We start from the raw sequence: 24,000 nt of genomic DNA, 5'->3' as shown, positions 1-24,000 counted from the left end.
CGCGGCGGAGCTGCCCGGGGATGGCAGGACGCCGAGGCGCGGCGCCCGGGCCTGGCCGCCAGTCTCCGCCCAGCACCGCCCGCGGGGCTGGCTCCAGGCTTCCCTCCGCCGCCTCGCCCCACGGGCGGTGCACCCCCTGGCCCGTTCCCGGGCGCGGGCTGCAGCGCGCGCATCCCCCGGCGGCCCGGCGGCGGCAGAGACCCCGGACCCGCGTTCCCGCTGCACACAGACCCCGGCTCCGCCAGCGCTCCAGGGAACTCCGGGAATCCACTACCCCGAGCCTCGCTGATGCTTGCTTCGCAAGGTTTCCCCCAACTCCTCCACTAAAGACCGTCCTGAGGCAAAACACCCCGCTCGATTTTAAAAGGAAAAAAGCCAGATATTCTTCAGAACGCTTTAGCAACAAGGGGGAGGCGGCTGAATCCGCCAGCCTTCCGGACACACGGAAGACTTGAGGAGGGGAGGGATAGGATCCAAGTGTCTCCTGCCGGGTAGAAAGAGAAATTCGCTTTCCCAGTAGCAACTGAACTCAGGTTCTGGTGGGGTTTCAAAAACGCAAGCCAAGCTTTCCTACGGAGCTCTGCAAACGCCAAACGCCGGATTTTGCAAAAGAGGCTAAAGCTTTTACTTCCACACACACATAACCTATGGCTGAAATATTATCTGCTAAATCAAAGTAAAAATAGCCCTAACTACCTGAATGTACTAAAGGACTGAGAACCCTGACATCTTAGACTGAAAGATAAGCTCCGGCAGCAGGTCAGTCCCTTTGCTGTAGCCCTTACTCTTCCAAAAGTCCTGGGAGGCGGCGATCGCACAGCTTGTTAAGGATAATACATATTCTAAGGAACACGTGCAGTTTCAATGGGATGCCAGGGGAGGAGGAGGGCCATCTGGGTAATCAATAACAGGACAGTTATAGATTTTTGTCCCAGTCAAGTCCTTTAAAAGCAAGAGTCAATTATGAAAATAAAATTATTTAAAACCAGCGCCGCCCGAGAGTATGTTCAAAACTGATGTCACAGTTTTAAAACACCAAGAAAACCTGAATTGAGGTTAAATTTTCCTTTCCTTCATTTTAATTCAAACCATTTCGGTAGCTTACTTTAGTTAGCAAATGTAACCTGATGACGTATACCACATATAAATTTACACTGTTTCTCAAAACACAAATTTTCTCTCTAGTTATCGCTTCCTTTTGAAACGGTAAAATAACGGCACAAAGATATCTGTATCTAAATTATGAAATAACGACCAAACAACATATTTGGACGAGCTTTTGTCCTGCTCTGCTTTTTTTTAACAACATATGGAAATTACTAACACGAGATTTACGGTTATAAACCGTCATCATACAGCCTCCTTTACACACACAGCAACTGCTCCAGTTGCAGGCAACAATGGAACTGGGGAGGGAAGGAAAAGGAAGACTTTACTGAAGGGGGGGGCCTACAAAACTGAAGTCCGTTCCCAGGCGCCCATGGTCCCATCCGCCCTCAGGCAGAAGACGGTCTGTTAGTGTTCACCTTCTGCAGAGCGCTGGGGAAATTAAAAGCATGAGTGAGCCTGGCTGAAACCACTACTTTCGGCCACTGCTCAGCCGCACCCAGAGGCCAGACTGCTCTTCACTGCACCTGGAAAGGGGGAGGGTGAAGAAGAGGGACTCCTAAAGGACTCCTGTCTCTCCTAGTGTCTTCCTTTTCGCGCCCCCGTACCCCTCCCCTTTATCAAGTGCAGTGTGGCGGCGGCTGGGGTTCCAGGCTGGTCTTCTCTTTCTCTAGGATTGGCTAAAGCACTGACAGCCTAGGGACTGTAGGAACTGAAGCTCCACCCCCTCACGATGGCCCGGTACCATTCATAAACTAAGAGAGAGAGGGAGAGAGAAAGACAGAGCGAGGGAGGGAGAAAGAGAGAGGGGGAGGGAGGGAGACGGCGAGAGGGAGGGGGAGCCGGAGGGAGAAGTGGGGGGACAGGTACCGGAGGACAGGAGGGAGAAGCGGAGCGCGCAGGGCAGCCCGGAGAGGAAAACCCGGCCTCCTCAGAACTGCAGGGCAGACGCGAGGCGGGCGGCGACTTCGGCTCACCGAACTGGACCTCGCTGGGGCCGCAGAGTAAATAACCAGGCGGAAATGAACACCGGGCCACCGGCCGCGGCTCGCACCTAAGGAGAGGCAGGAGGAAGCCCCACAAACAAGCCGGCCCGCCCCGAAGGCCGCCTCGAGCGGGAGAGCAGGAAAGCGCGCGGCGGGCGCTGCGAGCGAGTCAAGTACCCACTTTCCGAGGAGCCCGAGGCCGGCGCCACCCACGCCGCGTCGGGCGTCGCACCGTCCGGGGACCTTTCCAGAATGAACCGCTGACTGTTTCGTGCTCGGGTGAAGGTTCGCTTCGGCCCTTGAGGGACTTCGCCCCCGGGCACCTGGGCCGCGGCGCACGCCCGAGCGCGGCCCTCGGCGCCCCGGACCCCCTCGCCGCGCACCCACCGCCCCCGCGAGGACGCGCGGCTCCGGTCATCGTCCCCTCTCGCGTCAGGAGGGAGCGGGCAGCGCCCGCAGGCCCCCGCCCCCAGTCACCTTCGAGTCCCCGGTTCCCCGCGGACGGCGGCGGCGGCTTCGGCGGAGCGCGCGGGCGCGGCGGGCCTCGGCCTCCCGCAGCGCGTGAGCCTTGGATCCCTCAACGTACTGCGAGCCGCCGGTGTACAGCCCGGACCTGTGCCCCAACATGATCGCCGCGCAGGCCAAGCTGGTGTACCAGCTCAATAAGTATTACACCGAGCGCTGCCAGGCGCGCAAGGCCGCCATCGCCAAGACCATCCGCGAGGTGTGCAAGGTCGTGTCGGACGTGCTCAAGGAGGTGGAGGTGCAGGAGCCGCGCTTCATCAGCTCCCTCAGCGAGATCGACGCGCGCTACGAGGGCCTGGAGGTGATCTCGCCCACCGAGTTCGAGGTGGTGCTGTACCTCAACCAGATGGGCGTGTTCAACTTCGTGGACGACGGCTCGCTGCCCGGCTGCGCCGTGCTCAAGCTCAGCGACGGCCGTAAGCGCAGCATGTCGCTGTGGGTGGAGTTCATCACGGCGTCCGGCTACCTCTCGGCGCGCAAGATCCGCTCGCGCTTCCAGACGCTGGTGGCCCAGGCGGTGGACAAGTGCAGCTACCGGGACGTGGTCAAGATGATCGCCGACACCAGCGAGGTCAAGCTGCGCATCCGCGAGCGCTACGTGGTGCAGATCACGCCCGCCTTCAAGTGCACCGGCATCTGGCCGCGCAGCGCGGCGCAGTGGCCCATGCCGCACATCCCCTGGCCCGGCCCCAACCGCGTGGCCGAGGTCAAGGCCGAGGGCTTCAACCTGCTCTCCAAGGAGTGCTACTCGCTGACGGGCAAGCAGAGCTCGGCCGAGAGCGACGCCTGGGTGCTGCAGTTCGGCGAGGCGGAGAACCGGCTGCTGATGGGCGGCTGCCGGAACAAGTGCCTGTCGGTGCTCAAGACGCTGCGGGACCGTCACCTGGAGCTGCCGGGCCAGCCGCTCAACAACTACCACATGAAGACGCTGCTGCTGTACGAGTGCGAGAAGCACCCGCGCGAGACCGACTGGGACGAGGCGTGCCTGGGCGACCGGCTCAACGGCATCCTGCTGCAGCTCATCTCCTGCCTGCAGTGCCGCCGCTGCCCGCACTACTTCCTGCCCAACCTCGACCTCTTCCAGGGCAAGCCGCACTCGGCCCTGGAGAGCGCCGCCAAGCAGACCTGGAGGCTGGCGCGCGAGATCCTCACCAACCCCAAGAGCCTGGACAAGCTGTAGAGCGGCGGCCGACGAGGAGGACCGCCTGCAGCACGGCGCCGACGGAAGAGCGCGTCCCGCAAAAATCATCACAGCCTTGCACAAAATAATGTGAATTTAGAGATCACACAAAAGGAGCAATCGGGCTTGGCCACCCAAAACGAAATCCGAGGTACATTTTTTTAAATCCATGTATAATAGCCCCCTCCTCCTTTATTCCCTCCCCCTCCTTGTTTTCGGTTGCCTGATTGTCACCAAGTGAAAACATTATTTAACTATATGTGAAGTTTCTTTTTACAAAGTTTTACTGATGTGAAACGTGTCTCAGTGCCAATGTCAATGTGCCCCTCCCTCCTCTTGCTCCTCTAACCCTGGCCCCAAAACGTCTTGTTGAAACCAGTAAACCAGTAATAAAAATATTACTTTACGTGGTAATTGGCTGCTTGTGAACTGTTCTTGAACGAAGGCACATGAGGTCACCTTCTTACAAGATGCGAACTTGGATTCGATGTAGGAAACTTCCATTTGAGTTCTGATTTGCAGAGTTTAAAATACAGCATATTCTGCAGAATGAATTGTCTAACTTTCCACCAAAATCCTCAGTAAGGAGTAAAATAAGAATTCTACTCAATGTAACATACTTGTTATGTAGCTTTGAACAGTAACCTTCTGCAATACTTGAAAAAATAAAGAACCAGTGTAGAACAACATATTTTTATCCTAACATTTAAAATAGTACTAATAAAAAAGCCTTCCTAAAACTTTTCCACATTACCAATTAGGATGTTTTGGAGGGTTTTGTTTGCTTGTTTGTTTGTTCTGTTGTAAGTTCTTAAAAAGCTAGTGCAACAGAAATGTTTTTGGATGTAAAAACAATAAATAAAATTAGCAATTAAATCGACTACACCAAAAAATAAAATAAAATGGTCACTGCAACATTTCTTTCTCCTAGCACCTGGTAATATGAACAATTCAGCCTTATACACTACTTTCTTTTTTAATGATTTAGTTATGAATGCAAAAACAGGATCATTTTAATAAAATTTCAATAATTATTTTGAATCTTCTCATATAAAGAAGAATGTCTTATTCTATTTTATGACCTAGATAATTACTCCAAAAATTTAGAAACAGGACAAGTACCTTTCTCATCCTCTTCATCAGGTAACAATCCCCATACACCCATCTCAATGTTTCAACTCTAATAAAGATTTCTTTTATATGCAATAAAACAACTGTTTGGAATATAAAATAATTAGTAAAACGAAAACAGAAAATGGTTTATTTGCTTTATGTCCAAAGGACATGTACCTTCCACTAACTTTCGTAATGTGAGGTACAGAAAAGGAGTATGTTATATACTACCATTAATACTTGAATTTTATTCTTTAATCTGTTTTTTAATGTTTTTCCAAAAAAATGAAAGATATAGAAGAAAATGCTCTGGAAAGCAGTTTTCGGATGAGAAGTTCAGGCGAGGGAGGGCACCTGAGGCTTTGAGTAGCAGCACTAAGATTCTGACCGAGAATCTCCTCAGGCCCCAGGTCTCTTGACAGTACAGGCATAAGCTGTAGGCTGCCCTGGGAAAAGTGACTCTGTGTCAAAAATATGAGCTTAGGCATTATTTACTCTGAAATTACCTTTGCCCTTTCAATGGACATAGTACTGTGTGTGTGTGTGTGTGTGTGTGTGTTTGTGTGTGCGCATGTGTGTGTGTGCATCTGTGTGGTTGTGTGTATCTATCTTCCTGTAGATATAAAACAAACTTTAATTCAGTGTATTCACTAATTATTTTAAATAATAAAACAAGTTATCCTCTGAGGGAACAGTCTGAATTTTAAGAACATTTTCAAAGGAAACAGCAGCTACTCTGAGGTGCACACAAGCCATTTACAGCACAGTATTTGGTTTAAATGGTTAAAATGCTTTCTTAAAATGACTATTCTCACTCAAAAAAGTATTTCCAGTGTGAAACAGCACTTCTTCCAACAACTTTACAAAAAAGTTATTTAAGTCTTGACAAGAAAAATAGTATCCCCAATTCAATATCTTCCCTCTCTTACTTAATTCAAATTTTAAGAAGTTTTTTAATGTTAAAAATGTAGTCAAAAGAAGTGTTGGCATTTACAATACAGAACTATCTTTTAGCAATATTAAATCAAAGATTCTGTCAATACTTGGCAGAAGTAATTTCAAATATGAGCACCCAGGAATTTGGATGTCTGGCATATTAGGAAGGTTGCTGTACAATAGAAATTTCATGATTAGGCTAAAATGTTTTATATTTTGCAAGCAACAGAGAAAGAAAGCTAATTTAATTATGGTATATTAAGAGAAAAAAAAATCAAAAGCTGCACACTTCCCATAAAACATCTGATAACCTCAAAGAGCCTGTTCTCAAAGGCTGACAAAGGTCTTCATTTTGAAGATTTTTTAAAACACCATTGATCAGATTTTAGACCTTAAATATTTGTCCCACAAGTATAATAAACTATTCTGAATGACATCTCAGTCTTTCAGAAATCGGAGAGTTTAATTTTGGTAACCTCTTCATGATGAAATTATAACATATTTTCAGAATCTTTTACCCATGAGACAAAGTACAAAACATTTCTAGGTGATAAAATATCAGAATTCAAATTTTTTTCTCTACTGGATTAGCTGAATTCCCTAACTCCAAACAACCAGGTCTACCCTGGCCTGGTCACATCTACGGCAAGTCCTGCCGGGCAAAGACAGGGACATGGAGACAATGTGTGTAGGACAAGAAGTGAGCTGCTCGTGAAGCTCAACACAGTTGTAACATTTTTCTCAAAAGCTTTTTAGAAACACTTCCAAATCATAAAATTTGACCTTTCCACAGGATTCCAAAAACAAAGAGGATGCCAACAAGCAGAAAGTGTGCATATTATGTGCACACACAACAGGCCAGTAAAAGTAATTCTTCTGTCTTAAACCACTAGTCTTTCTACTGGACACTTATTTGGTACATTTTTCAATAAACAGTTTCCTCTCAGAACAAATTATGCCATTCACTTTCATAAAATCAACATTGTTTTGGCTTTATGACTGTGTTAAAAAACAGAAATGTTTCTAAGTAAAATAAAATTGCCATGGTCTGAAAAGTAATCAGAGTACCTCTGAAAGGGGAATTCCATTTTCGTTTAAGAATAGGAAATTATGCAGCGCCTGTAAAAGGTACCAAGGTAATGGGAAACAGAGGCCTCGCACTCTTGCAGAATAGGCTCCTGTGCACCAAAGAACAGTAAGTAAGTCATGAAGAAAAAGCAAGGACGGCAGCACCCTGGAACCAGACACAGGGCTAAACAAAACAGTTTACTCTCAAGCCACTGAAGTTCTGTTGCTTAATTCACCCTGGACCCTTTCAGCCAGAATATATTTATGGACAATGTTCCCTGAGGTCTCTTCCCCTGCAGAACTAATGATAAATGCAATTAAGAAGTTGTTGTTTTGAATTTAAATGAACTTCAATGATGTAGGGAGACGGTAAGAGCCCTAAGCTAAAATGGTGACTGCCTTGTGGAAAGCAGAGGAAGTCAGCAAGAGTTCTGAACTGAGCCTGTGAGATTTTACCAACCCCAATCTTAACTAACAGACCACACGATCCCACAATAACAGAATAAATAAACCCCCTTTGTGTCTCCTCATCTCCTCACCTTTGGGTCAATTTTCTTGAAGTTGGGATCCTCTTCATCCACCTCAAAATAGAGTTCAGAGGACGTGACCGAGAGAGTACCTTTCAGTGCCACAGAAGGGGCCACAAGCTGAGCCGGCGTGCTCAGGCTAACAGGACCTGCCAAGAGAAAAAAATAAGCCAGATGAGTTGGACTGACATTTTAAAACTCAGTTTCAACCCTCAAGAATATTTAATTTTTGTAACTCTTCACCCTAAGCACAGGATGTCTGAGCTGAGCTTCCACAAGCTGTCCACAGTCTAGCCCCTCACACCCTGATTTACACAGGCAGCTCACAGCACTGGTTACGGAGAAGCAATTATCTTCCAGGGAGTGTGGGACACGGTGGCCTAATCTCTAGGTAAGGAAGAGGGTCTGCCTAAGTGAGCGCATCCACGTTGCGCTTAGAAAGCCGGCCTCGGGCTACCAACAACATGGAATGACAACCAGGGGCAAGGAGGCCTCAACGGCCGGCCGCAAGGCCAGAGGTGACTCAGGGCTGGGCTGGAGCTCGCGCACAAAGAGGACTAGCTTTCTGAGGGAAGCACTGGGAACGCACTGACAAGCCATCTTCTCTCATACAGATTTCTGGACCAGTTTCATACAAAACCTCTCCCATGCCAACTTTGCCCATAAAAGACTGATAAAAATATTTCTTCTCAAAGTGTCCCTTCCACTGTTAAATATTGCTCAGTGCCTCCAAATCTAATATTAGTGCAGTTCGGGGACTCTGGGAGTAAACAGCTGGAGGGTGGGTTTCCAAGTGAATGAATTTTTATTGGAATAATCAAATCTCCACAGGGCTTATCAAAGAGACAAATCAGACTGCTCCTGAAAACAATAGGTTCACTACAGAAAGAACCGCATAAAGTACATTAGAGCTAACCCTAAAATAAGGACTGAAAATAATTATATAATACATACATACTTGGAGGTTCAGAGAGAATTTGAAATTCTACACTTCCTCATTGTATAAATTCTATATTAAAAAATATAACCAAAGAGAAGACTGGCATTTATAATTCTGAATTAATACAGTGCCTATAACAAGGTGCATCTATTCAGTAATCAATGGGCGAATAAGTGCTTCCAAATTCAGATGAATTGACATTTCCATCGACTGTCTGAAGTGTGGGGGCCTGAATCTCCCATCAATCTTAATGTGTGCCAGTAAGACAATGGCAGGGTGCTCTGTGCACACCAGGGCGGCTTTTGCCCTCTATTCCCAGTGTGCAAATGCATTGTGTCTGCAGATGGGGAGCAGGGAGCTTCAGAACAGCCATGATTTCCCAAAGCTCATCCCTGGAAATGGATGAAATAAGCAGCTATGTGTTCTTTTGCTGTCTCCCTTTGCCCTCTGAACATTAGCATGTAATCCTGAGAAGAAATAACATTTTTTCAATCATTCTCAGACATTCAATTACAGAGCGAGCAGCCAGCTGCAGAAGAGGGCGCAGCTAGGTTCTGTGGAAGACCCCTGACAATTTCCACTTCATTTCTAACCACACCACTTTATTAGTGTGGATTACTTCTTAATCCCATTGCCATTGTCAAGATCATATAATTAAACTCGCTTTCACCTCTACTACTGTGAGAATGATCGTTAGTCATACGAATGGGGTGAAATAAAGAAGGAGAGGAGTGGGTGGGTGGGAAGGACCAAACAGCAGCATCCCCTCCTGGGCCTCCACTCCCACCACAGGCCCCTTAACAAGCACACCCCACTGAATTGTACTCTACTTTGAGGTCTACAGCCATCAAAGCAGGTAAGTACCGGCTGGCTTTGTTTTCACGATCATTTCGCACGGGTGGCGCAAGGTCGGAGGGGATAGAGGACTGTCAAATAGAGGCTCTCGAAGGCCTTTTCTTTCAAGACCACCGCAGTACAAATTATGTCAGTTTTACACGCACAAACTATGTGCTTTTTCAGGTGTTTCTAAAGAAACAGTAATAATACTAATACTAACACAATCAGACTTTAAAAGTAAAAAGTCATCTAATGAATGACTAAAACTCTAGGCTAAACAAGTGAGATTTTCCCATGAGGAAAATAAAACTGAGAATCTGATAAATATAAATCAAAATTTCTATACTATGCAAAGTGTGTGGATCCCGTGGGATTCTCAAGGCCCCCTTCTAGGTGGCTTCAATGTATATACAGTGTTTCCCTAAGAGGCTGTATGTGAAGCAAACAGTCTCCAGCCTTTGTTTACAAAATAACTGGCAGGATCTCACTTATTTTCTATAGTATGGAACTTCCAAAGGATGCATGAAGCAATTCCCCCGTAGCTGTTTTTAATATTTTTGTTTCAATGAAGATTATACATAAAGCGATCAGTAAGGCCAGAGGACTGGGAAGAATAAAAATAAGAGCAATTACAGAAGATGAAGGGAGAGACATTGGGAAGAACAAAACCAATTTCTAGTTAATATAATTGTGGATGTAGCTTGGTAGTCCCAGTGGTCACAGCTGAAAAAGTAAGTAATTAGATGCTCATTGTCCCAGAGCCAGCTGAAATATCTGCACAGCCACTGAATTACCGGCAAGATTCTCTAAATCTTTCTCATCCACGGATGACAGAGTGTCCTCGTCGCCTTCCAGGAGGGTCTGGCTCTCAGAGTTCTGATTTCCTAAAGCCTGACTCTTGATGGACTGTTTTCCTTTAGCAAGGATGTCTTCATCTGCGGCTGAAATGAAAAGGAGACAAAGCTGTCCATCAGCAACGGAGGAACACTCTGGCAGAGGGCAGGGCTGCGGGATGGGTTGGTAGCTAGAAATGGCCAATCCTTTCTACAGTCACCAAGCGTGGGTAAAGTGACCAGGATGGCACGCACGCTCCTTCTGACAAACTCGATTCCCCAAGCTAGTGTAATGTTACCCTGAACAAGCACCCTAATCCCATTAAATCTGACCCTTGCACTGCTCACCGGCCATTTATTTACTTATAGTTAGGGCAGGAAAGGGCTGCAAAGCAGCGCCCCTCCCCCGTAATTTGTTCCTTAGTGGGAAAAATCAGAACCCAGTCTAGGAAACAATGCTTGTTTAACACGGTAAAATGATGAGGAGCCATTCATTCCTCTGAATAGATTATAGTACTGGCGTGTACTTGGAAAGGTCCAGGGAGTCTCCAGACGAGCGGTCAGTGCCTAGGGGCAAGCACCAGCCAATGAGGACAGAGGCTTAAGCCCCAAAGTCCTATGGGACGCCAATAAAAGTTGCAGCAGCTGCATTCTGCTCTTGTTCGTCCTCCCCTTCCCTGGGCGCTCATCCTCCCCGGCCTGCAACACTAACACCAATGCTGAGGGAGGCGCGGCAGCAGGAAGCAGAGCTCCTGGGCCCCTCCTCTGCGTTTCAACTAAAGGGCTAAGACGCCCCGGGGGCAATCATAACACAACAGTAGGCTGAGAGGCTTCTGGGCAAAGAGCCTCCTGCGCCTTGGGCCAGGCAGCAAGGCAAGGCCGGGAAGGAGGGGCAATGGAACCAAAGAGCCAGCTCGCTGCGGGAAGGCGAGCACAGGAACCCCACGTTGCTCTCCAGCGCCACTCTGGTACAGCCAGCTTGTTTGAAAAATTCCAGAGATGGCGTGTCTAACCTTCAATTTCTCTGCATGGTAGCAGAGAAGGGAAGGTGGAAGGGGTGTTTCCAGCTAAGGAAATCCCGGGAGTGAAGTTCCTGGCTCACCCAAGCTCAGTACTGACACGGACATCGATGGTTAGGCTTCTTGCTCCACCACTTCTGCCCAGACACATGTTTCAAAACCCCCAAAAAGAATAAGCCAGGGTTTAGAGCAGCAGTTTGCAACCTGTGGGTCCCACCCCTTTGGAGGTCGCATGTCAGATGCCCTGCATATCAGGTCTTTATGTTGCGATTCATAACAGATGCAAAATCACAGTCATGAAGTAGCAACACAAATAAGTTTATGGGGGGGGGTCACCACAACACGAGGCCACAGCCCCGGGAAGGTTGGGAGCCCCTGCTTTAGGGTGACTGGCAACCTACATCGCTGACACTAACTGCTCTTGTGTTGTTACCTGGTCCTGGCAGACCACCAGCTTAGGGATCATATGGTAAAAGGCTTTTTTCTCATACTTGTTGTGAATTAACCATGTGTCTCATTAACATGCAGTATTTATGGCACTAAATAGAATCTAGGGCTTTTATATTAAATAAGGAAGTCATGGGAAGAAATGGTTTGTTTTTAGCTTTTTACTTGTAGAGTGAATGCACTCTACAAGTAAATAAAATTTCACTTTTTTCATCTCTATAATAAGGGACACAAATATGGAGACTGTAAATACATGAAAAGTTTAACATTAAATGTTTAATATTGAAATTCCTTTATATTTTCAAAACCTACAAGGAAAGATACTAAATAACCATTACATTTTTGGAAAAATCAACATTATAGTTACTTATCATTGTTTACATTAAGTCTATATATAGACTCCTTACACTAGTAAAGAGTGTATCCAAACAAGGCCTTTCAACTTGACTAAAAAAGAAAACAAAACAAAAAACAAACCACTGAGAAATCCAAAAGAAAGCATCACCTAGGCTTTCCTTACACACTAAATTAGAAGACATTTTCATTCAGTAGGCAGGCTTGAGTACAGAACCGGTGTGCTACGTTCTCTTCATTTTCTTGACTTATACCTCTCTTCAAAGCAAAGATACTAATAACAAGGATAATATTATGTAGAGCTTACCATACGCCACAGAGTGGTCAAAACAGTTACATGTATAACGCCTTTAATTCTTAGAAACCTGCTAATTCCTCAATTTCAGACAAGAAAACAGACAGAGGTGACAGAACTGGCCTAAGGTGAAGGACCTGTGATAACTGCAGTCACCATGCAGGAAGAGGCCTGGTGCAGCCAGACCTCAAGGTCAAGCCCCTGGCCCACACCAGCTCTTGGACAGAAGACAGCAAAAGAAAAAAAAAAAAAACTATTGGGTAAATATGAATGTATTTTTATTTACTAGTTCTTTGCTTCTCATATTGAATTTAAATTATAACAAGTTAAAAGAAAAAAAAAATCAAAACCTCCATTTGCCTGATCTCAAACAGTAGAAACACGGCAGCATTTCAGTACTCTCTAGAGGCTCACTGCCTTGTGGATTCTGAGGTGTACCAAGTTTAGCTGAAAAGGAAAACTGTGTAATCTTCAAACGGTGACAAAAAACATAGTTCTTGCTAGCAATATGCAGTGGTATAAATAAATTGATTCATTTAAATGGCTACTAAAAACATAATGTGTTTTCCCTCCCAACTGGGATTTGAAAGTTTTAAATACATTAGCATGCTGACTCATACTAAAACAAAGTAACTTTGAATTAAATAGTTTCATGAAAAAGAAAAAAAAAAAAACAACTCTGTACTAAAGTGTACTAAACACATACAAACACCCATCTTAATTTATTTATTTACTTATTTTTACAAGCTCAGATTCTGGAATTGTTCAATCTCAACTGAAAAACCTCTTGTCATAGAAAATATGCGGCTCACTGATATTTGGAATGGCTTTCCTGTAATTAACTCCCCCGGAGGACTCCAAGCAGCAGCAGTGAAATTGCCAACAGCACTCTAACGCACACCACATGCGCACTGCTCCACTCCCAGGGCTCCGGCACTTTCTGTAAAGAACTCCTTTCCCTCAAATTACCACAAAACCTTCCCAAGCATAAAATACAAGATAATTATCATGCTTATATGTTCTAGGGAAAGATCTAGTTTTACCTTTTATTTGCTTATTTAGACAATCAACAATTATAAATAAGTATCAACTGTTCTGAAGTCTAAAAGCCTAATTAAATGAAGCTAAGAAGATATTTTTGGCTCAAATTTAAAGTGAAAGTCAGATAATTTCTATTATTAAACTTTTTCAATGAACATGGCCATTATTCATATTTTAATAATTTAAGTGACACTTGTCTAATGCCATATTTTAATATTTATACTAACTTGATTAACTACACTGTTTCATTAAAGTATCTTTTCTTCAGTGCAGCGAAGAGAAGCCTAAAAGAGAGGCTGGTCTCACAATACAAAACTCAAGTTCTTGAGAGTAAGGTACGGGCATAAAGTGGTTCATCTCTCCAACACAGACAGGTGTGTAAGACTGAAATAGAGTAAGAATAAACACAGGAAACTCTTCTACCTGGAACCTAGGACTCCCCTTTCCAACACCCCCTGAGCATGCAACAGGAGTCCCCTGTAATCTGTGTTGAGGGAAAGATGTCTAGTGTTTCGAAAAAGCTACTTTGTTTCAGAAAATGCTAAAAAAGCACCGGTAAGATAGTGGGAGGCACCCAATGCGTGCTAGAGCAAATACGTAACAGTTCTGAGCCCCGACACAGAAAGACTATCTCACTCAACTATTACCTTCATCTAATTAGAGCCCCTCTACACGGGATTTCCTTGGGATTTCAAGCCAATAAATACACTCTAGAAAAGCTGCCTGAAAGTACAAAGGGTGACTTAAATAAAATACAAGCACATATCCTAATGATGTTGGGTTCTCTGAAAGTTTTAAATATAGAATCTAGTATACACCGATCCTATAAAGGAAATAACAGTAAATAATATTGCTGAAATCACCATGAAATATTCCCATGACTTGACATCCTTGGGAATCCAAGCTGGTTACCAGTATCATTTTGTATACTGACAATATACCTTAAAGCTATATTAAATAAACCTCATATATTTCCACCTTCGTGTACACTACAAAATAAAAATGTCTTGAACTAAGTCTAATTCTGGCGCTAAAGAGTTGAATTAAAGAACACCTTGTAGTGTATAAACTTACTTTACGCGGCGCTCTACCTAGCGAGAAACTCGTGACGGCAACGCCCACTGACATGGAAATCCCCCAGTGCTCAGTGAGCCCAGGCTTTACTCCTGTGTATACCAAGAACGGCATTAGCTCTTTCTTGCCCTGATTTCTGTATCTTTAAAGAAAAAAGTAGACTAGACCTGAGGCTTCAGCTCCTTCCATCTGATCATAAATAGCTGCCACACAGGACCCCATGCACTGGGATAAGGGAGAAACCATTAGGGCAGATTTCTAATAAATTTTAAAACTATAAATAGAGGAAAAATCAATGCCCATCTTTTCTTGATGATGTTAATATCCACAAACAACATTTAACTGTAAGATAAAATATTTACTTTAATTTTGAAACATAATTCAGTTTCTGCAAAGTTAAAAGAACCTCCCATTATAACACGACTTTTATAAATAACCACTAAGGAGGGTCTCTGCTTGAAAAATTACCCAAAGCTCTTTTCCCCAAGCAAGTTAATGTGAACTTGGAAAGGGCAATTAAATTGTCAGAATTAAAAAATTTGTTTTTAACTAGAAGGTAGCCAGAAGTAGAATCACAGGGCTGGTATCGATCGCATCAACAGAGGACATCACTCTTCGGGTCTTTACGCTGCCACCTTTACACCAGAGGCTCCCTTCAGACCAAATCAATCCATGAAAGAGATGGCTCACACTGCCAGTCCATCACCAACACCCGATGGCACGTCCGCTCACATGCCTGTCCTTAGCACTGACGGTGCAGCCTGAGATATTCTAAGAGTCCCAACTTAAACGCTTGTGCTTTTAGTTAGCTGGTTATAAATAAAAGTCAGAAAACAATGCAACACCCAAAGAACAGCCACATGCTATAAAGTATCTATTTAAAAATAGCATGTATCTTTGTTTGACTATAATTTTAATTGCTTTTGGTCAGAGCAACTGTTCTGTTTTGCATACTGAGTCTCATCATGTTTGATACTGTCTGCTGTGTTTTAGGAAGTAATCAAAGACTAAATTCCATAGTTAACACAAGATCAAGACTGAATGTCAACTTGATAAGTTATTTGACTTAATAAAGTCAAATAAAAAAAATTAAGCTCTTTTCCTATAGAATATATTAGCATAAATTAGGCTCACAGCAAATACAGTATAATTTGTATGTTGAATTTCAGATTCATGTGCTTTGTTATTAAAGATAACACAAAGAATAAAGCATTGCTTTTATATTTTTACAAAAGATTGTACTAAATATCTATTTAACATGTATTTATGGATTATGTGTTTAATCATAACCCGTATCTTAACTGTAATATTGCTGGGGTACATACATTTTGGTTGTTTTAGAAATAAATGCTTTGTGCATTTGTCAATTAATCATTATCCAAGTTGTGTAAGATATCAGTAAATAAGAGAATCATGTAAAATATCTTTGATTCTATCAAATACAGTTAAATAAAAGTAAATAATATTGTATTAACATTTAGTTAATATCTACAATAAGAACAAAACGTGTGTCTAAATAGGATTGCACATTTTCATTAGGCATTACTAATGAATATTACTGCAGGTGTTTAGAATTTAGAAAGTTAAAACTGTATTTGAAGTTCTACAACAGCATTTAAAATGGTAACTGTACTTTTCTGTAAGAATATACCTGAATGACTGTGTCTTACCTATACGACTGCATTTTGACTCCAGTTACTGCTATTTCCCTGGTAATAGAACACTAAAGAGCTGAATGAGGGAAATCAGCTTCCAACATGCAGTTTTAGAAAAGAAATCCCACCCTTCCTGATGTGAAAGAAAACAGTATATTCTCGTTACCATAACTCATGAATTGCTGTTAAATAAGAGTTTAGAATAGAAAAATGTTGCTAGATTTCAAACTGGAAACACACCTAACAGTATCTGTGTGGCTGGAAGGATAAAATGGCAAACAAACTTTTCTTAAGGAAAAGTATCATTAACCAAAAAACTAAAGGAGAGACACATGCAACTGTGAAGCATGTGCTGGCACACACAGAAAACGAACCTCACACTGAAGTAGCCTGATCACCCCCCACGGCACACACAGGGCCGGAGCCGGGGGCTGCGTTTAGATCATGCTGTTATTGACTATTCTCGGTATGATCATTTATTTTAACAGACTGATGTCACATTTGGTGTTATATCTGATGACATATTGTGGACATTTTCTTCCAGAAATGGCCCTTTAAGGAGGAGTGCAAGAGGTTAAATGGCCTGACTGAGGCCAAACCCAGGACTACAGACTTTTAAATCTAAATTCTTAAATAATATCATCATCTGCATTGAAACATGGCATGGCACCACATAAATATGTGTAATTACTTTGTATCAGTTGAAAACAATAAAAATAAAATAAAATCCTAATTATCTTAACTGAATATATTTTAACATTCATTTAATTGTGGTATGCACTGTCATTTAATCACAAACTAAAGCATATTAAACTAATATCCTAATGAGAGGTTGGTCTATTTCTACCTTACCCAATTTATACTTCACATAAACAAAGTAAATTCATGTAGAGAGCCACAGCTCTTCCATAATATACTGTAACTGGCTTACAGAACTTCCTAAACTAGCAAGTGTCACTCTCTGCCTAAGGAAAGTGTATTTTCAAATGCGAGAGACCTTTCCCAGTTGCTCGTTATCAGAACGGTCGACCTAAACTGACCACCATCGCGAGCATCTTAACAGACAGGAGGGTGCTTTGCTCAGCTCTGAAACAGGGCGGTGCAGAACAGGAACATATGAAAATAACACCTACCCTCCGCCCCACGAGCCGCCAGTCACAGCTGCAGATCAAGGCTCAGCACGTGCCTGGCGCTTGGACATCTATTATCAGCCCACGGCTGGAGGAGGACTGTACATGCAGGCTAGAACCTAGAAACCTATGTGGTTTGTAAATTCAGGGTTTCTAATGTTCCAAGTCAGGCCTGAAAGATTAATTTACTCAAAGCTGAATGTGTTGCTTAAAAGGACAATTAGTTTGGCCTTGTGCTTTGGAACAGTGGGTTTATGTTAACTAAGTTTTGTGTATGTACACTGTAACAAATAAATACACCTGACACCATCATTTCATGGGGTCCTACACAAAGTGCATCCCCTCCACCGCTGCTGGGTGAGGCACTGTGGACCACGGTGCTGGACTTTAGGCCAGGACTTAGAGGTGAGAAGTTGTGTTCTTGGTGGCCAAGTGCCGTGCCTGCTACTATTGGCAAAGGCTGCTTTAAACACTGACCATGCTCCACGGCTGTCTTTAGTGTCGCTTCGGGATGTGTCGATCCTAGGGGGTTACGCACAAACCGTCGCCGGCGCCTCAAGTCATCTTCCCAGTAGTCCAGGCGCCAGAACTCACGAGGACGACTGCAAGGAAACAGAGACGCCACATATGTTAGCAATTATCAAACAGCGTGGAAGCTCTGCATAGAGCTCTCCTTGTTTGCTCTGCCTTTTTTCCTCTGCGTCCTCTTAATTCTCCCCACATCACACACTCTCCTTCTGCAGGCGTTAACTTAGGTACGTCCTTGAAAACAACAATATCACCTTCGGGTCTGAGGAGCTCCTTTCCTTTCCTTGGAAGGTGAAATGAGCACCAAATACATCATCTTGAAATGAACTGCTGACGCTGTGATCAGTTTCCCCACACCCTAGCGGCATGGGCTCTGATTTCAGCCTCATTTCAGCCTCAGCAGGGCACCCTTCTCTGTGGCTGCATTTATAAGCCAGAATAGGGAAAGGCTATTATAAATATGGTATAGCATTACCTATATTAATCAAAGTCTGTCCCCCTTCATTTTTCTTCCTAATTTGTGCCTTTTTGCACAAGGTCAGTAAATCATACAATGAATTCTTGGTCCAGAAAGTGTTAACTTTAATGAGTATCTCAGTTACATGGTTATGTATGTGATAATAAAATATTACTCTGTTTAGATGTGCAGGAATTTAATTAAAATAATCTCTTAAAATATTCATTACATTTAGCCCCTGAGGCTTAGAACAACACAAGAAAATGCATTTCTTTTCCATTTACTGTTTTTAAATAAACCATTCTTGTGGAGTGAAATAGCAATCTATTTTCAAGCAAATCAGATTGAATTTCTGTTTTATGTAGCCTGTTATTCTCTTTAATTAAAAACTACATGCTATATGATGTGCAATAATTACTATATTGAAAGCATACTTTTGGAAATTTATTTTTTAAAATCCAAGTTCTATGATATTTTCTCCAATTACATAGATCTTTTATATGGCAACACATAAATGTCAACTTTCTCTGCTGTTAAATACTCACGTCCTAGCATGCTAAAAAATATTTTATAAGAAAAATACTAATATAGTGGTTTATTTTAGTTACACAGAGAAAAAAAAAACCTCTGGAGAATATATTTATTCACTAAAGATGTACAGCATGAATACCTATGGGTTTCAAAAATGAACTAAAAACATATTCATAACTAAAACTTCGGCAGGGTGACTAATAAAAAATAAAAATCTTACTTATATTTCATGAGCTACTAAAACCATGCCTGTCAGCTTTGACAAATTAATACTCTTTACCAGCTGACAATCCCAAAACACCTAAAAAAAGTCAACCTCATTTTGATGTTTTAAAGACAACATCTATAAAAAAACAAAAAGGTCTGTAACAAGTATTTTTATTGGTTAAAAATGAAGCTGTAAAAGCATAGACAACAAACAGTACATTACTTAAAGAATATATTTTAAAAGTAGTAGGACCCCAATAGCCATCTCAGAGGATGTGAAAGAGACACTAACAACGTCAAACACTTCCTTTGCTGATTTTGGCCATGTATGAAAGAAGAAATGATATCAAAATGAAAAACAAAAACAAGTGTGTGAGCACCGAAATCCTCAAAAAAGAAAACTAAAACTCATTCACTCTTTCTTTACTTCATTGCTCTGGTACCTAAACTTTAAATAAAAATTAATATACTAATAGTATTTAAAAGCAAATACAAACTAGACAACAGTTGTTTGAGCTCAGTCAGTGATCTAAAATCCTCTTAGTGGGGAAGCGCAGACAGTACAGGCGTCCTGTGCACGGGCTTGAGAGCAGTGGAGCCTGGAGAGGCTCTTCATCACCTGCCTCCTACATTTATCTGTTAAAATTATTATCAAACAGCAGCCAGGATGCAGTGGAGAATCCCAGGGTGCTCCCCGTCTTCAGGGGAATGACACAATGAGGGTATATTCATCAGGGCAGCAATCGGCACAAGTAATTAGTTCCCTAGACTAAGGTTTGCTAGGAAGCCTATTTCAGTCAGTACCACAAACATATGATGGTGTAAAGCTAATGAAAGCTGCTAAAATTTGTTAACCTTTTGTGCCATCAATCCTTCTAATTCCCTATGCTTCAGTATTATGCAAAGGTAGTAAATTATTAATTTGTCATTAATCCATCTTTCTACGTTTTCTGTCAAATTAAATGATGTCGTTCTTTCTGATAACAACTAATTATAAGAGATGTTAGCTTGCTATGATAAACCTATTACTAAATTAGGCATCAAGAGGCCTGCTAGAACGCAGAGCAAATCCAGGGCCCTCTAAAGCACTTGCAGAGTAAGTTTTATGATGTATCAGGAAATACAGAAAAATTATCAAAAACTGTTCACAAATGGGCCTGTAACTCAAAGATTATTCAAAATGAATATTAACCAAAGTAAAAAGGAAATAAACAGGAAGGAGTTATTTTTAACACTAATCTTAAAAAAGCTGAACTCATGACTTTGGGCTGACAAAATAAAGCCACCAATATACTAGGGAATGGAAGTTAAATCACATTGAATAAATCCATAAAGATAAGTTTCATTTGTCAGCTACATTTCTGTACGTGTTCAAACATGGACATTTTATCAAAACTTCAGAAATAACACAGATATAATGGAAACAGGGAGTCGTGCACACCAGCATGCCAGCACTGGTGATCCACGGGGCCTGTGGGCACCTACGGAGATCTTCTCAGCGCCATCTTGGGAAGAAAATGTGAACACAAAGCTGGTCTCATTTCAGACCGTGTACACAGAAAGGACTGAAAAAACAGCCAGGTTTTGTTTTTCTCTGATTGTATTTCATCTTGTTTTGTTGTCATCTTCTAGAAGCTGCTTCTTTTCTACTGACAGAGAAGGAGTGGATCCGGACAGGAAAGGAGGTACGGAGGACCTGGGAAGAGCAGAGACAGGAGAACTGTGCCCGGATTACACTGTGTGAGAACAGAATCTGTGTTTACCAAGGAGAAGAATCACCAGAGGAAACCAGTAATTGTACAGCGTCTTTTTGCAGAGGCCCCACACAAAGAACAATCTCTGTGGTGTGGAGGAATGTACGTCTTTATAATCAAACAGCTCTTACTCTCATTGGTAAAATGGCATTATCGAATTCTCTGAAGGAGAGACGATCACACTCACACTTTTCCTAATACCAACATTATTGATGTAGCAATAGACCCAGTCCTCAAACGGATGACGTGAGCCCGTGTTTGGTAAGCCCCGGACATTTTTAATGCCGCCTTCAGAAGACACACCGTACCTCCACAGACACGCTGCACAGGGGCTAGGGAGAGGCCGAGTGCGTAAGCTGACCGCTGCGCAAGCTAGAACCAGAGCCGGGGTTGCCAGGACCCACGGAGAACCACAGCCCCAGACTCGCTGCCTGTGCTCCCTGCTCTGAGAGGCAGAGGCAGAGACAGGAAGAGAGCCCCAGACAGGCTGCGAGAGCCTGCTTCAAACAGCACGGGGGACACAGTAGTGGAAGACAGCCACTGTGGTCCAGCCCCCACTCGTGTACACACAGCCACATGCACACAAACATACACACCCGCACAAACACTCCCATACGAACTACAACTCATCATACAGGCTACCTGGAGTCAAAAAGTTACGGGTAACCCTAAAATTCAATGTTTATCTTTTGGTTTTTCTGTTCTTTGACTAAATTTCTATGCCTGATGCTAAAATTAGCATGTGGGTATAAACGGGCTTTTCTAAATGAACCAATTACATTCCTTTCAAAACCTTTCAACAAAGCTGGGGAGTTGGCTCTCTCAGTCAAGTACTTGCCCTGAAAGCGTGAATTTACTCTTGCACCCACGTGCAAGGCTGGAGTGGGGAGGTATGACACCAGTGTGAGGGGGCAGAGACCTGGCCTCACTGGCCAGCAACTCTGGCCTCATCGGAGAGCCTGCATGGCCAGCAGGACACCTTCTCAGAAACAAGGCGAGTGGCTCCTGGAAAGGCCACCACGCGTAGCAGCAGCCCTCCGGGCCTTCTGCAGCTGTCCTCAGGGTCAGCTGTCCTCCCTGTACCCGTCTACCTTGCTCTCCATACCGCTTTCCACTTACCTTTTCCTGTTCCTTCTTCTCTTCTACACCATGATGCTTATGTCTTCTCCCTTGAAACACCCATGCTATGGCCCTTTCCTAATTTCCTGACCTCTATGGATATTCCAAATGGAACTCTCATATCTGAAGATTCAAACAGAAGATCCAGAACCAAGGAAAAACATTTGACATCTGTGTTTCTGGTCTAGGTAACCTTACTGAGACTGTTTTATGACTGTTTTATGCTCAATTCATTTAACTATAAATTTTGTAGTTTTGTTTCTCCTCTGTCTCTGTCTGTCTCTCTCTCACTCACTCACACACACTAGCCTTTTACATACATGTAATTATACACACAATACCTTTAATGCACCAGGACAATCTATATAAAAGAACATTAAAATGCTCTTTTCAATTTTAATATATTGAAGACATTCTATTATAGTAACAAAATTGCAGATGCTCCTGAAATCTGAGAATATACTTAAGCACCAAACTATTCACTGTAATCAGTGACTTCACCAGGTAAAACATGCATTAGAATTAACCAACTGAGAGTCAACTGAAAATGAAGTATTAAAACAAACAAACCAAAAAATCAGTAAGACAGAATTTGTATTCATTTATTCACTAACTGTAGGTTATAACATGAAGAAATCTAATTACTATTTTCACATGCAAATTACAAAAGATTTAAAGGTCAGTTCTCTTTAGAGAAAGTATAGTAAGCCAATTGGGTAATAACATACTGTAAGTGGATAGGTAATCTAACACAAAATTAAAATATTTTCTAATAATAATAATTATTAAATATTCACTTTGGGACAGTGTTTGGACCAAAAAGGGTAATAAGATGTTTCCATGGAGAATCTCCTGACTACATGGGGAATACAAATGTGAAATAAATAAGAATGCATGGAATCCTGTGTGAAGACGGCGAGCAGCGCAGCTGCAGAGGGCGCTGCCGAGAGCAGAGCGCCGTCTGAGCCTCCGTGTGCTGTGGGAAGGGCAGCGCTCCCGCTGTGCTCCGCGATGACACACACACAAGGGCCTCGGGCAGGCCGCCTCCCGCCACATACAATGCTCAGATCCCTTGCTTCCTCTCTTCATGTCCAAACCCAGAAACACAGGGCAGAGCACAGTGACAGTTGCCTCCTAACAGGGCTGTAATCAAAATGAGTCAACACTTAAGAAAATTAACCAGTAAAGGAGCATTTTGAGTTGTCTGAATAAGCTCACTGAGCTAAGGCTGACTTCCTCCCGCAGACTGCTTCCAGGCGGTTCACTAGAGGGAGAGTCAGCACTGACTACTGAGGTCAGCGGTAGGGATGTAAGCACCCCAACCACTCTCTCGGAAATGAGCCCAACAACGTGACCACCAGCTACTGGGTTTTAGTGTCATTGTAATGGACTTGATCTATGTCAGAAAAAGAATGCCAGTTTTAAAAAGAAAAGCTGCTATAACACAATACTTTTAGAAAACTTTTCCATTTTCCATCTTCCCTACTTTGCTGTAACAATACCTGAAAAAAAGCCTGATAGCCTTAACAGAAGTCAGTAGTAAAATCTGCCAGCCAGAGCACAACTCTACATCCTGGAGAATTTTAGCACATCATATTTTGTATTGGATTTATATAACTAAATATTTTAAAATTCCTATATCTGGGAAGCTTCTATTTCCATAATTTTAGATTAAAAAATTCATGATCTACATCAGCTACAACCTAAATAAATGAAAACCCTTGAAAGCAGTAAACATTTGCAGTACACTGTCAGCCAGAAGACAGGTGTGCTCACGGTCTGTGAGGGTTTCACTCTACGTGTAAATCTCACGGAAATAATGTGCAGGTGGAATAGGGTCTCAAACAGTGTGGGAGAATGTGTTCTCTCGCAAAGTGAGCTCTACGGGGCCTGAAGCCGATAGAAAAACAGCAGTGGGGACCTCTGCTCGGTAAGTGCCCAGCACACTGGCACAGACTGTGCCCTGTGTGGGCTTAAGAAAGCGGACAAGAAGCCACGTTCAAAGCGCAAACTCCAACCGTGGGGATCCCCGAAGACTTCCTAAAGGAAAATTCCTGCTTTGCTGAGGCTTGACACATAAATTTACACGGCCTGGAGACAGTGGACCGATGTCTATTGTCCTGAGTCACAGAGCACGTAACTGGTACAGTCCTGAGTTTCCGCATGTTTTCAGGACACGTCTGTTCGCTCTTTAAACCCTGCAGATAATCACCTTCAATTACAATCATTACTTCGGACAAAATGCTGCAGGCTAAGTCCTTTAGTCAAGACATCATCCCAGGCTGCTAGAAACCTGCTGATCATTTCCTTATTCACTTGCCTTTTTGTCAGGAAGTA

At 43.2% G+C, this 24,000-nt stretch overlaps 2 protein-coding genes across 4 annotated transcripts in view; one reads left to right on the top strand and one right to left on the bottom strand.

Annotated features, from left to right (window-relative positions):
- Window positions 1–24,000, bottom strand: part of Lrba (LPS responsive beige-like anchor protein) — a 495,461-nt gene that overhangs the window by 208,360 nt on the left and 263,101 nt on the right. For all 3 annotated transcript variants that reach the window (XM_060378522.1, XM_060378523.1, XM_060378524.1), the window contains 3 exons: window positions 17,545–17,669; window positions 10,014–10,160; window positions 7,455–7,591 (listed from right to left, as the gene is read on the bottom strand). In XM_060378522.1, the coding sequence (XP_060234505.1) occupies window positions 7,455–7,591; window positions 10,014–10,160; window positions 17,545–17,669 (409 nt within the window). The remainder of the gene's footprint in view (window positions 1–7,454; window positions 7,592–10,013; window positions 10,161–17,544; window positions 17,670–24,000) is intronic.
- Mab21l2 (mab-21 like 2) lies at window positions 1,553–4,212 on the top strand. The gene has a single exon (XM_021652950.2). It carries the CDS (start codon window positions 2,719–2,721, stop codon window positions 3,796–3,798), a length of 1,080 nt encoding a protein of 359 aa, XP_021508625.1. The 5' UTR covers window positions 1,553–2,718; the 3' UTR covers window positions 3,799–4,212.

Source organism: Meriones unguiculatus, chromosome 2 (genome assembly GCF_030254825.1).
Source record: "Meriones unguiculatus strain TT.TT164.6M chromosome 2, Bangor_MerUng_6.1, whole genome shotgun sequence".
Classification (NCBI taxonomy): Eukaryota; Metazoa; Chordata; class Mammalia; order Rodentia; family Muridae; genus Meriones; species Meriones unguiculatus.
The sequence above is the reverse complement of the archived record's forward strand: the minus strand, read 5'-3'. Positions and strand labels throughout refer to the sequence as shown.